General features: G+C 40.0%; 4 protein-coding genes across 4 annotated transcripts; 3 read left to right on the top strand and 1 right to left on the bottom strand.

The window, feature by feature from the left end:
* Nucleotides 1–678: 678 nt before the first annotated feature.
* On the top strand, nt 679–7,827 carry LOC9312762. Its single transcript, XM_021024048.1, has 12 exons — nt 679–1,178; nt 1,826–1,898; nt 1,978–2,108; nt 2,188–2,544; nt 2,634–3,796; nt 3,961–5,677; nt 5,764–5,927; nt 6,013–6,173; nt 6,258–6,418; nt 6,575–7,192; nt 7,284–7,411; nt 7,510–7,827. The coding sequence occupies exons 1-10, from the start codon at nt 1,080–1,082 to the stop codon at nt 6,770–6,772; spliced, it is 4,224 nt and encodes a 1,407-aa protein (XP_020879707.1). The 5' UTR covers nt 679–1,079; the 3' UTR covers nt 6,773–7,192; nt 7,284–7,411; nt 7,510–7,827.
* A 73-nt stretch (nt 7,828–7,900) lies between these two features.
* On the bottom strand, nt 7,901–9,858 carry LOC9314553 (pentatricopeptide repeat-containing protein At3g62890). The gene is made up of 2 exons (XM_002876647.2): nt 8,465–9,858; nt 7,901–8,378 (listed from the first exon to the last, which is right to left on the bottom strand). Exons 1-2 carry the CDS (start codon nt 9,752–9,754, stop codon nt 7,950–7,952), a joined length of 1,719 nt encoding a protein of 572 aa, XP_002876693.1. The 5' UTR covers nt 9,755–9,858; the 3' UTR covers nt 7,901–7,949.
* LOC9314552 (outer envelope pore protein 16-4, chloroplastic) lies at nt 9,858–11,267 on the top strand. The gene is made up of 6 exons (XM_021024049.1): nt 9,858–9,979; nt 10,053–10,104; nt 10,182–10,213; nt 10,302–10,335; nt 10,637–10,856; nt 10,953–11,267. Exons 1-5 carry the CDS (start codon nt 9,908–9,910, stop codon nt 10,849–10,851), a joined length of 405 nt encoding a protein of 134 aa, XP_020879708.1. The 5' UTR covers nt 9,858–9,907; the 3' UTR covers nt 10,852–10,856; nt 10,953–11,267.
* A 302-nt stretch (nt 11,268–11,569) lies between these two features.
* On the top strand, nt 11,570–13,293 carry LOC9314551 (60S ribosomal protein L7a-2). The gene is made up of 6 exons (XM_021026024.1): nt 11,570–11,662; nt 11,922–11,963; nt 12,056–12,257; nt 12,344–12,642; nt 12,743–12,835; nt 12,955–13,293. The coding sequence occupies exons 1-6, from the start codon at nt 11,660–11,662 to the stop codon at nt 13,084–13,086; spliced, it is 771 nt and encodes a 256-aa protein (XP_020881683.1). The 5' UTR covers nt 11,570–11,659; the 3' UTR covers nt 13,087–13,293.
* The last annotated feature ends 239 nt before the right edge of the window (nt 13,294–13,532 follow it).

The raw sequence follows: 13,532 nt of genomic DNA, 5'->3' as shown, positions 1-13,532 counted from the left end.
CGTTTATTTTTTGTATTCGACTATCTTCATTTCTATCGTTTTTTCTTCATTACTACAATACTACTTATGTAACGAAGTTATCAGCTATTGTAAGATACATATGCTATATAACTATAAATGCTGCACTTTTATCAGCAAAAATTATAGTATATACTAGGAGTAATAAAAGTGTAGATTTTATCAGCAAAAATTATAGTATATACTAGGAGTAATAATAGTGTAGATTGACACGAATATTGAATATCCTGTAATTATATGGAAAGATATAATGTTATATCACATAAATGCATAGTAAATGGAATTGAGATGTCGAAATCAATGAGAATGTGGGTACCTTTACATTTTACTTTCTGAAAATTCGTCACAATCTTTAATCTCACATTTTTTTTAAATTACTACTAATGTAGTGAAAATATCAACAGAAATCACTCCCCATAAATTGAGTTTTAAAACACGCGCTCTAACTATCTCACGCGCCTTGTATAGTTACATTTCAGACCACCGCAAAGCTAGTGAGACCGAGACGTAAGCTATAGCAGCGATTAATCTCATGGTAATTAAAGTACAAAATCATTTATTATTCTTCTTACAATACTTTTTATTTTTCGTTCTTACACGTAGAGAAGAAAAAATGGAGAAAAAGTAAAAAAAAAAAACCGCGGCTGCCCTATACCAAAACCCGGGAGATTCTACGTTTTCTTATGCTTAATTGATCTACCCATCGAAAGAGATCGAAACACATTTTTTGATCCCTGGGCGGAGGAATTCGGAAAAACTCAATTCTGCTTTCATTCGATCGGATGGTTTCCTTCAATTGAATTCGTCGATACGATACGATACGATACTCACGTTTATTCAATTGCAAATTCCCACTTTCTGTGTTGTCTCCGCTGATCCGATTTCTAATTTGATCGAGCTAGGGCTAATCCACCAAAGGATTTCACTGTTTCGTTGATCGCTGGGGTTGTTTTTAGGAGGGTTTGTGTACCTTGATTGATTTTGAGGGTTTGTTGATTGCAATGTTACAAAGGGGCTAGGGTTAAGTCTAGGGTTTTGAGGTGAGGATTGAACATATAGTTATGGAGGAGTCTGAACTTGAAGAAGGAGAGGCTTGCTCTTACAATATTACTAACGAATACGCTGGAAGCATAGACCCTGACAACGATCTCTCTTACATTGTGAGCACCTTCTTCGCCTTCTCTTTTTCTTTTCTATCTTTTTGACAACTGGATTTTGAATTGTGCAAGTGTTAATGTTGCTCTGTTGTCTTACTTTAGTCTCTTTGACATTAGATTGCATCACTGAATTTAAGCTTTAGGGATATGTGTATGCAGTTTATATGGTATGTGTTTAAATGTTTTAGATATTTTGTTTCTTAATCTCATTATGATTTAAGTGCAACCAAACACCATGTTAATTGCGCATCGTAGATTGGTCAGGTTGTTATACTATTTGAAGGCTTATCTACCTTCCATTTGGAACTCTTTTGTTTCCGATTGCCGCGTGTTTACTTTCTATTCGATGGTTTTTTTACAGAGATTGTATGGTCAAGTTTCATCTTATCGGTTTCAGTTTTACTGAAAATGTGATTTTAAAAGGCTTTTTGGATTCACTTCTATAGTATCGAACACACAAGTTTCGTTACAGTTTTACTGGAAGAGTGTTCATAGAGATTCAGTTCTGTAATATGCTTTTGGATTTGCCTCTGTAGTATCGAAACAGAAGTTTCGTTAAATCATCCACACCAAAGAGTCTAGAATTTGTTATCAGATAAGTAATCTGTGTTTCGTTTGTCGACTGTATTTTTCTGTTGTCTATTTTGAAGGATGAGAAGCTTCAACACATCCTTGGACACTTCCAGAAAGACTTTGAGGGCGGTGTTTCAGCTGAGAATCTTGGTATGTTGATATGTGGCAGAAACTGTTCTTCTTGGTTGGCCCACAAAGTGTGAAACTAGTCCTTTGAATTTGATTACAGGGGCGAAATATGGTGGCTATGGCTCTTTCTTACCAACTTATCAACGATCTCCTGTTTGGTCTCACCCGAAGACACCAGCAAAACCTCAGAGTTCTACAGGGACTAGATCTCCCAACAACTTACTAGGGGAGGTATATATTTCTCATTGTCTGCGGTTTGCTCTTTGTAAATCCTGTAATGTTTAATCTCTTACCTTTTTTCTTCTCTCAGTCCCAGAGTGGCAATGCAGCTTCGTCTAGTGTTCCTAAAAAGGCAAAATCTGGGCTTGCTTCCTCTGGAAACCCCAAAAAATCAGTGAAATCCAAGAAACCCAGTTCCAGTGCCAGAATGGAATCTGCAACTAAGAAACCTGGTGTCTTTAGTAAACAGAATTCTCTGAAGCTTCGGATAAAGATGGTACCAGATGGTTTATCTACCGAAAAGAATGCTGCTGCGATATACAGTGGCCTTGGGCTTGATGTATCACCTTCTTTGTCCTTAGATAATAATAGTCTTTCAGGTAGTGAAGGGATGAATGGGGAGCCTCAGGGTTATTCTCCAATGGAGTCTCCCACCAGTATTCTGAATGTGAGATTTTTCTTTGTTTTGTTTCGCAATACGGAAACAGTTTCCTTTGTTTTAAGATGCTTATCGTGTTGATATATTCTTATATGCAGGTAATGACTTCACTTCCTGTGGATCATCGTCAGTTGCTATCTCCTCTCTCTGATGATCTGATTCGATTCATTACAAGGGAAAAATCCGAAAAGGGATATAAGTATACATCTCCATCCAGGCTTTTCACTGAGAGTTCTTCTGCTATGGCGAACGATTTGGAACCTCAGAAGGCTGGAGAAAAACCATCAGTAGAGAAGAAAAAAAAGATGGTGGAGAGGAGCAGCTTTTCTGCAGAGACAAATGTCCGCAGTAAGAAGGGCCTGTTTGATGCAACTGATGCCACTGTCAAGGAGTCAGTGGAAACAAACACATCATATCCTACTGCTGCGGAGAAAGAAACAGCCAGTAGTAAATTATTTGATGCATCCAAGGAAAACTACAATGGCACTGTTAGGGGAGAAATGGTGGGTGATGTCGACAGAAGGTTGTGGGGTCTAACTCGTCATAAAGATCTTGGGGCGCATCATGAGAATCCAAAGACTATTTCTGCTGGAAGTGTTCGGGAAGATAAAAAGGCTAAATTTGGTGATGATGAGGCTTCAGGACACCCAAGGAAAGTTGGCAAATACAAAGGAAGCAAAGCTTCTGATTCAGTCAAAAAAGAATCGAGTGCGTCAAAGGTGAAAAGTGGTCATAAAGTGGAGCCAGAACATCCTTTGAGAAAGCAGAAGTATGACCAGATAGAACAGGAGCCACCGTCTTCAACAAAGGTCAAGGAACAGCAAACCTCTGTTGTTTTTGAGACTAAGCTGAATGGTCAAGCTGAGAAGAAGGAAGTGGTAGTCTTGAAACCACAAAGTGATAGCAAAAAGGCCGAGGACACTTACAAAGACTTTTTTGGAGACATAGGGGACTCTGAAGAAGAAGAGGAACAGAATTGTTCGTTGGACGTAAAAGATTTGCGGATTTCAGAAAAGGGACTTCCGCCCTTAGAAGATATGCCTGACAAATCGAGCTTCCCACTGGTAGAACCTCAGAACGTTGGTCCTGAACCCATGTTGAGAAAACTTGGTTCTGATGCTTCTCTTCCGAAAGCAAATCCCGTGATCATACAAGAACATTGGGTTGCTTGTGACAAGTGTGGAAAGTGGCGGCTTCTTCCTTTTGGCGTCGTCCCAGAAGACCTTCCTGAGAAATGGATGTGCACAATGCTTAATTGGCTGTGAGTCTTTTTAACTTCTCTGTTATTGGTCCTATTATTTTGTTGGTGTGCTATCTGAGGTGGTTGGCATGACATGTGTTTGTTTCTCTGTGTTATTGGTCCTACTTTTTTCGGGATGAGAAACTAAGAGAAATTGATTCTATTTGTGATAATGTGCGTTTTAGGCCTGGAGTGAACTATTGCAATGTTCCTGAAGATGAAACAACGAAGGCACTGTATGCAATGTATCAGATCCCTGTCCCTGAGAGCCAGGCTTCAATGCAGAGTAATCCCAGTGGCCCTAAGCCTCAGTTTAACCAGGGAGATGACAACACAAAGAAGAAGAAAAAGGGTTTTAAAAAGATAGACAATGGAATGTATAAAGAAGGTTCTCGAACTGCCGAAACTAACAAGACCATCCAAACATCGTCAAGAAATGGTATTCAAAATTCGCATGGACTTGGCGACTTGGCCGAGGATGAGAGGCAAATACATAAACAGAAAGAGAAAGGAAAATCAGTGGATCACCTCTCTGATGAGTCGAAGAGCTTGAAGGCGAATAACAAAAGAAAATCAGATCTAGAGAGTTCTATGCTGGCCAAAAAAATGAAGATTGAAAGTTTTCTGTTTCCTGATGAATCCGAACATGGAAATGGACGTCCTACCTCGAGTAGTGGTGTCCCTGTCACGTCAGCAGATATAAAGCCCAAGCCTCGAGTCTCCTCCAAAATGCCAAAAGAGGAAGGAGGAGCTTCAGACACTGGAAATAGCAATAGCACAGGGGGGATTAAAAAGAGGAAACTGAGAGAAAGCCATGGTTCTAGGATTTACAGTGAGAACGAAAATCATGAACGAAAGAAAGCTCGAGTTCGTAAAGAAGAGAAGGAGCCTAGTTATTCTCAAGGCAATGGGAAGTTGGAAAAGAAAAATAGAAGTCATTCGAAAAGAGAGTATGCACATGTTCAGAACTCAATCGCGGCCACTTCGAGTTCTTCTAAGATTTCTGATTCTCATAAACCCAGAAACAGCTCCCACGAAGCTAAATGTTCGCCTGTTGAGTCGGTGTCTTCCTCACCTATGAGGCTTTCCAACATGGAGAAAAGTACATCTGCGAGAAAAAAGAAAGAAGAATCTTATGATGCTAATGTCTTTGCAGCAGGTAGTTTGAGAAAATTCTCAGATGGTGAAGGTGAAGATGTTGGTGGGAGTGATAGATCGCAGTCGCGGATGAAGGACAAACATGGATCCCATGAGTCTTCTGTGCTTGATATTTGGGATAATAAAGGATCTTTGAAAGCCAAAGAGCGCGCTGATCCTTCTCTCGATGCCAGTTTTGAGAATGGTGGCCACAAGGATTTACCGCGGAAACTGGATCATATTCTCGGTGAAGGAAAACAGTCCAGCGATCATCATCAACGTAGCAATGATTCCCTGGCAAAGAAGTCAGGAAAAGCTTCATCTTCTCGGTCCAAAGAAAAGAGCCAAAGCATTAGGTCTGATTCACGGGATGGCCCGAGACATATTGAAAAGAAGATATACGATGGTAGTCCTGACAGTAGAGCGGATATGATCGCGAGACCAAACATTCCAAAACCTTACGACTCCGAAAGAATATCAGAGAGGAGTAATAGAGCAGATTTAGCTTCTCCATCACGGCCACCATCTAGAGGTATCCAAGGGGATTCTTCTATGCTTTCTGTCCGTAAGAAAGTCGATAAATGCAGCACATCAGCTGGAAATAATAATATTCATGCTGATGATGTGACAAAGGCAACCGCCCAAATAAGAAGGAAAAGCGAGCCTTCTCCAAGCCCCTTGCGAAAGGAAGTAACATCTGCACAGGCCGCCCATAATACTTTAAAAGAAGCTAAAGACTTGAAACATACAGCTGACCGCCTCAAGGTTTTTCTCATAATTCAGTTGCAGTGTAAATGTCTATTTCTCTTTTGTATTCGCTTCTCATGGTCTTACTTTTCTTGTTACTGCAGAGTTCTGTATCAAACCTCGAGCACATTGAGCTCTACTTCCAGGCTTGCCTTAAGTTTCTTCATGGTGCTTTTCTCTTGGAGATGAGTAGCAACGAGAGTGCTAGACAAGGAGAAACAATGGTCCAATCTATGAAGATTTATAGTAGCACAGCGAATCTTTGCGGGTAATTTACATTTGTGAGGATAAAGGAAAAACGTCGTTCATTCCTTCTTTCCATTTGTAAGCATTGAAACCTTTTTTCGTGATAGATTTTGTGCCCATGAGTATGAGAAGTCTAAAGATATGGGAGCTGCTGCCCTGGCATACAAATGCATGGAGGTCGCGTATATGAGAGTGGTTAATTCCTCCTACACCAGTGCTAATAGATATCGAAATGAATTGCAGACTTCTCTGCAAATGATTCCGCCAGGTAAGCTAGTCGGAGATAGCCAAATTCTTTATTGGCCATGTCTTTAGTCTTGCCCGTTGTAATGTTCTTGTCACTGCCTTTTAGGTGAATCTCCTTCTTCATCTGCCTCGGATGTTGATAACGTGAACCACCCAGCAGCAGTAGACAGAGTTGGTACCTCAAGGGGCATCAGTTCTCCTTTAGTTGCTGGGAACCACGTCATTTCTGCGCAAAACCGTTCTAATCTTTTACGCCTGCTTCAATTTGTAAGTGTCTTAATGCCTCTTCCAAGTTCATTCCCCACAATTATACTAAAATATAAAGTTCGTTAGTTGAATGGAAGATGAAGTGATGCAGTTAACATGGAAAGTCATAAACATAGGCTAGTGTGATTAGTCTCAGCTACTCTCTACTGTTTGTAGGCTCAGGACGTAAATCTGTCAATGGATGCCTCGAGGAAATCACGTGTGGCATTAGCAGCTTGTATTGAAAACTTGGGGGAGGCCCAACAACAAGGAGAGGGTATTATATCTATTAAAAGCGCCCTTGATTATAACTTCCAAGACATTGAGGGATTGCTACGTTTAGTGAAGCTTGCAATGAAGGCCAATAACCGGTGAAAGACAAAAAAAAATGAAGCAACTTATTTGCAAAAACTGAGAAGAGGCAAAGTTCTGATAGTGAAGAGATCACTGTTGCCTTGCTGCTCTGGGTCCATTTCCATTCACAAACGGCATTTCAGGATTTTGTTTGGATCCGGTAAGCATTTGTACAAACCAAGAGGAGTTCAGTTGACAGAGTCCGCTGTGAAGAGGTTTCTGGTAGACCAAGGAAGGAACTTGGCATTTGCGATTTTCAGTTGCTTCTCTTATTCTACCAAAGGAACAATTCACAATGGCAACATCATAACAAGCTACTTTCCCAACTAATTATCCAAGAACTATGTATGGATTATACAGAGCAACCAAGATGTAACTTCTGGTACTGGATTTTCTATTTCTCGATCCCATGACAGTGAAAGATAGTTCCCCCAGTATCAGGTCAGTCATTGATACATCAATTACAATATCTTTTTGGTTCAACAAGCTCTTATTTTGTCTGTGCTAACCTACTTTGAATGTGTTTCTGCAGATTCTAAACTGTTCTCATTCAAAATAAGCCATTTAGGGTATTACAAAGAAAAGTTATAATAAGATTACAAGATCTGGAGTTATAGTAGCTTTTCCTGTAGTTGTGATAGGCTTTCTAAGTTTTAGGAGGTAAGAAAGAGTTGCATCTATTCTTTTGCAATTTTTGAAGTCTTATATTTACTCAAAACTTAACTCTGATGTCCTTTTGTTGCTCTTTCTCTTGGCAGTGTTGTCTTTTTTTGTAGATAAGAAAGTATAAGTTACAAATAGAGTTTTGCCGTCTTGCTCTGCCGGAGGAGCTTTCTAAGTTACTGGTAACTTCCCCATCTGATTTTCAGGTGCAGTTCTCTGCAAAGTTCTGAAACAGGCTTTGGCTCTTGTAGCTAAAACAATGTTTGTTTTTGACTGGAGATTCTCGACTGAGTGTATATGTATGTATGCCCCCTCCGATTTCAATGGCCTTATTGTATAAACTGTAACATTGTCCATCAAAAATGATGGATATTATCTTAATACAAAAAACATATATGAGTGAGAGAATTTTACTGTCCTCTGATCATACATACACTAGGCTGGTAATTTTCCTTCTTTTCTTCTTTGATTTCAAAACCTCCAAAATTCAGTAATATGTTTATTCAATCCAACACAAACATTGGGGCAACTGTTATCACCAAAAATCTCTGCAAGAGCAAGACCCGTCACTAAAATGGTGAAATCTATTACAATCTCTCACAACAATTTCTCTACTAAAAAGTTTCGAGATCATCTTCATCACAAGATGACAATCTCCACAGATTCTGAGGTTCTTGATGATTCTCACTGGAGTTCCAGGCCTTGTCTTCATCAAACAGAACGCAATCGCCAGTTTCTCACTGTGGTAAGACAAAGCCATCTCTTTATCTTTCTCCTCAAGATCAAGTAAAACCTCCTTAGTGTCTGAAACATATCCAGCTTCTCTCAGCCTCTGCATTATCTCCTCGAGCATAGCATAGATCCTTTCGCTCTCTTGTTGAGATTCGTCTCCTACAACAAACTCGTGAACTACTCCCTCTACTTCAACATAGCTACATCCCGGAACTTTCTTAATGCCTTTGACCTGTAGAGAGAATCTGTAATTACTTCAGAAACTGTGTAACAGATAAGCAAAAAGAGTTAGAAGAGAGGGAAATAGTTTTGTATTGCCTCCATTTCGTGTCTGATACGCTTAACTTCTATCCACCTCCCTGTTTTGGCATAGACGTTAGAGAGAAGCACATAGGCTCCACTGTTCATAGGATCTAGCTCGATGAGTCGCTTGAGGGCACCTTCACAAGTCTTGATATCCCCAAGCATTCTTGATCCGCTTAAGAGAGACCCCCAAATAAGTACATCAGGTTCCATAGGCATAGATGCTATAAAGCTCTCTGCTTCTTTGATCAAACCAGATCTTCCATAGAGATCAACCATGCAACCATAATGCTGGATTGATGGAGTGATACCGAATTCCTCAGTCATCATTTTAAAGTAAGATTTTCCTTTATTTATTAGACCTCGATGTACACAAGCACCAAGAATGCCCACGAATGTCACTGAGTTTGGGTTTATGTTGTTACTCGTGGTCATCTCAGAGAACACTTGGAAGCACTCATCTGTGAGACCGTACATTGCTAAGCAACAGATCATAGCACTGTACGCTTTGACGTCTTTCTTGGATCCCAAGGCATCGAAAACTCTTTTTGCTCTCTCGAGGCTCCCACATTTGGCGTACATATCAATGAGAGCTGTGCCTAAGACAATGTCAATCTCCACTCCGTACTTATCGATGTAAGAGTGAACCCATTTCCCTTGCTCGAGCGCACCCAATCGCCCACAAGCCGAGAGCACAGTCGACATTGTAAACTTGTTGGGGCTGACGAAAACTTCGTTTGGTTTAGGTAATTGCATCTCTCTGAACAAATCAAGCGCTTCTTTGTATTTCCCACACATAACGTACCCGTTTATCAAGCAGCTCCAGGAAATCACGTTTCTTTCAGGCATTTCGTCGAACAGTTTCCGCGCATGATTGATCAACCCGGCTTTAGCATAAGCATTGACCACCGAGTTCCACGCCGGCAAATCCTTTGAGACTGACTCGTCGAAAATACGCAGAGCTGAGCTTAAGTCGCCACAAGAAGAATACATATTGAGCAGAGAAGTCCGGACAAATGGGTCTTTGTCAAGTCCAAAAAGAAGAATCTGAGCATGAGTTCGTTGTCCAAGAGGAAGATGGATTGGATTGTGAAAAGAAGGGAGAAGAAACGGAAAAGTATGAAAATCGGGACTGACGCAATGGTGGCGCATACGGAAGTAGACTGAGATCGGAGAATGTCGTTGAGGCGGCGAAACATTGTGAACAATGGCACGAATGATGATGTTCCATACGAAAGATTCAAGCTTTAGATGTCGAATATGAAAAATCGGATTTGCGTAAGATATAATTGCCTCCTTGCTCATTGTCTCAATCTAACAAGTGTATTAGAAATCGATTTTAAATATCAAGGCGGTTATTGACAAAACCGAATTAAACCGGTATTTAAATGAAAATTGGTTTCTTGTCAATAATTTACGGACGGAGGAACCAAAGGGTTTTGTTCTAATTTTGCAGAGATGGAGGAAGAATTGCTCTCCGCCGTGCCGTGCTCCTCCCTCACCGTTGAATCAGTTATCCGCGTGGCGACGGTAATAACTTTTATTCATTTCGGGTCATATGTTTGTATAACTGCTGAGATACTAAGATTTTGTTGAAGCTCAGGCCGGTGGACTATACGGATTGTGCGCCGGACCTCGTGATGCTCGTAAAATAGGTATTGAAATTACCTCTTGATTTAGAGAGATTTTACATTACAATTATTGGTGCTTTGTTACTGATTTGCTTCGCCAGGTTTAAGCGGCGTATCTCAGGCTTCCTATGTGGTAAACCAATCTCTCTCTCTTGCTTTTCTCCGGTTGCTGAGAAATTGAGGACTCAGATTAATCTATCCTGGATTCTGACTTTTTGTAGGCGAAATCCATTGGCAGATTCGGATTTCAATGCGGTAATTTGCTTTTACATACAAATTAATCCAACACAATGACTATGGGATTTTGGGCTTAGATACTCTTCTCTGTCACTAGAAGAATGCTTTTGAAGATCATAGTGCTCTGTTTTGGTTGCCATGTGATATAATGCAGATTTCGTTTGGTTCTAAGCTTTTGAATTAGTTGATTGAGCTGCTCTTCAGTTTCACTTGGTGGTGATCCTATAACCTAGTTCTAGATTCTTGGATTAGTGGTTGCTTCTCAGTTTTAGATTTTGGTATATGCATCAATAATCCATTGTGTTTGTTTTCCTTACAGGTCTTGTAAGTGGTGTGTTTACTATGACCCATTGTGGGCTTCAACGATACCGAGGCAAGAATGATTGGGTGAATGCTTTGGTAGGAGGAGCTGTGGCTGGAGCAGCTGTTGCTATTAGCACAAGAAACTGGACTCAGGTTGTTGGCATGGCTGGCCTCGTATCTGCTTTTAGTGTTTTGGCTAATTGCACCAGGACTGAGCCCAAACAACAATAGTTAAGGTGATATTTACAACACTGAATTTTGCTAATAATGTGAGTGTGGCTCCTTACATTCCTTCTGATGCAGCCACAATCTGTTGGTTTTGTTGCTTGCAGGTCTTAGACAAGTCATTCATCAAGACACTGTGTAATTGGAAAGTGAAGATCAATACCGTGACTCTCCTCTTTTAGTTGGCTGAACCGGTGGATGGTCGTTTTTCTATGGACCACAATTTTGGTCTTGTTCTGTAATCATGTACTCGAATGACACAGAGTCCGTCGAACCCAAAACCATATTTGCATCAGTGCTGATTACTGTATTTTAATAGCCATGTTGTTTCTTAGAAAAGCCAGTTTAAACTGACTAGTAAGTATAGTGTTCACTCGTATTCAAATCCACCATTTTTATACTTCAAACAAAGTTTAAATTTATTTTGGTTTCCTGATTTGTTTTTTTTTCGAACTTTTTTTTGTCCTGAGCTTTTTGTCTGTGTGAAAATACTAAAAGCTATAAGATCATTGAATTTTTAATTCGTAGTTAAAAAAATAAAATAAAAAAGTACTAGTTGATTTGAAACAATTAAAGAAACTAAGACCCTATAAAAATCATAAATACTGTATATATGATTTTCTTGGTATTCAGAAAATAATTTACATTTTACCTACTCTCGCTTGAGAGAGGAATACGTGTCCAAAAGTGTAATTTTATCATTTGGGCATCAGTGCCCTTTATAAATAGTAGTGATAACACGAAACCCTAATTTCCAGTGCTTTGCCGCTCTTGCTCTCCGCCGTCTGTCTACCTCCAGAAATCGACGACTACAATGGTACGCCGATTTTCACCATTTTCAGCTTTCATTGCCTCCCTCTGATTTGTCTTTCGCTTTCGTTTGTTTTGGATCTGTATAAGCTCTTTGGTGAATCCTCGAATTTGTTTTTCTTCATCAATCTATTTTGGAATCTGGTCCCGGATGATTCTGGCTTTGTTTGATTTCCTAGTTTCTATAGTGAATGCATCGGTTTGTGATGTGAGTCTTGTTTGTGATGCTTATCGCCGTTTGTTTCTGCGACGTTGTTGATTCGTAGGCACCCAAGAAAGGAGTTAAAGTAGCTTCCAAGAAGAAGCCGGTATGCTCTCTTAGCACTAGCTTTGTTTATTCTTCTCCATGTATCAGTTTTCGTGGAGTTCTCATTAGATTTGTTGTGTTTTTTATTTCTAGGAGAAAGTTACCAACCCATTGTTTGAGAGACGCCCAAAGCAATTCGGTATCGGTGGTGCTTTGCCTCCTAAGAAGGATCTTTCTCGTTACATCAAATGGCCTAAGTCAATCCGTCTTCAAAGGCAGAAGCGTATCCTTAAGCAGAGGTTGAAGGTTCCTCCAGCTCTTAACCAGTTTACCAAGACTCTCGATAAGAATCTCGGTTAGTCTCTTTTTTTGTTATCTATATGTTTGTTCTCTTTGGTTTGAATGATCAGTTCCTTAATGTATACTTTGTCGTAATTGCAGCAACCAGCCTCTTCAAGATTCTTTTGAAGTATAGGCCAGAGGACAAAGCTGCAAAGAAGGATCGCCTTTTGAAGAAGGCTCAAGCTGAGGCTGAAGGAAAGCCTGCTGAATCCAAGAAGCCCATTGTTGTTAAGTATGGTCTCAACCACGTCACTTACCTCATTGAGCAGAACAAGGCGCAGCTTGTGGTCATTGCACACGATGTTGACCCTATTGAGTTGGTGGTCTGGCTACCTGCACTGTGCAGGAAAATGGAAGTCCCTTACTGCATTGTTAAGGGGAAATCTCGTCTTGGAGCGGTAATATAATTCGTTACTCCTTGGATGTAAGCCCCATTAAAGTTTCTCTTTACTTTAATGTTCACCCTAACTTATGTTTATTTCCTGCTTCTATTTCCAGGTCGTTCACCAGAAGACTGCTGCTGCCTTGTGCTTGACCACTGTCAAGAACGAGGACAAGCTTGAGTTCAGCAAAATCCTCGAGGCCATCAAGGTAATTAGTTGTATCAGCTTTTGACAATGAGATAGTAGTGAAATGATATAAAAACATATTCTCATAGACATTTCAAACCATACTCTATCTAACGTGTTTCTGTATTTTTGGGTGAGTAGGCTAACTTCAACGACAAGTACGAGGAGTACAGGAAGAAGTGGGGAGGTGGCATAATGGGATCTAAGTCTCAAGCCAAGACCAAAGCTAAGGAGAGGGTTCTTGCTAAGGAGGCTGCCCAGAGATTGAACTAAGCGATCCTTTAGTTCTCTGCTATGAAACATATGATAATGTTTTTGTTTAGCGGTATTTGAAAACCTGTTTCGTTTTTATTTTTAAGCTCTTTTGGATGTTACAACCCGCTTCAGGATTTTATGCAGTTTTGTTATACATTTCACTTATCAACTTTTATTGGTTGATCCTTATTTGCAAACAAAAACCTTATTTTATTTGTGGTTTTTCCATTGATAATCTGGCCTGATGAAAAATGTGTATACCTGAGAAATAGTGGCTAATTTAGTTGTAACTGTAATTGATTCACATGTGTCTTCATCATCATCGTTAGCTTTCCACGTAGAGATTTTCTTGTGTTTTCCCGTTTTCTTTCTAAGAGAGAGAGAGAGGATCAAACGTTTATGAAACGAACATTTTGTGATGGTATCACCAAACACTGGGACTATTACATGGAAATTCTGCAAGT

Source organism: Arabidopsis lyrata (genome assembly GCF_000004255.2).
Source record: "Arabidopsis lyrata subsp. lyrata unplaced genomic scaffold ARALYscaffold_5, whole genome shotgun sequence".
NCBI lineage: Eukaryota > Viridiplantae > Streptophyta > Magnoliopsida > Brassicales > Brassicaceae > Arabidopsis > Arabidopsis lyrata.
Note: the sequence above shows the minus strand (reverse complement) of the source record. Positions and strands in the feature narration are given on the sequence as shown.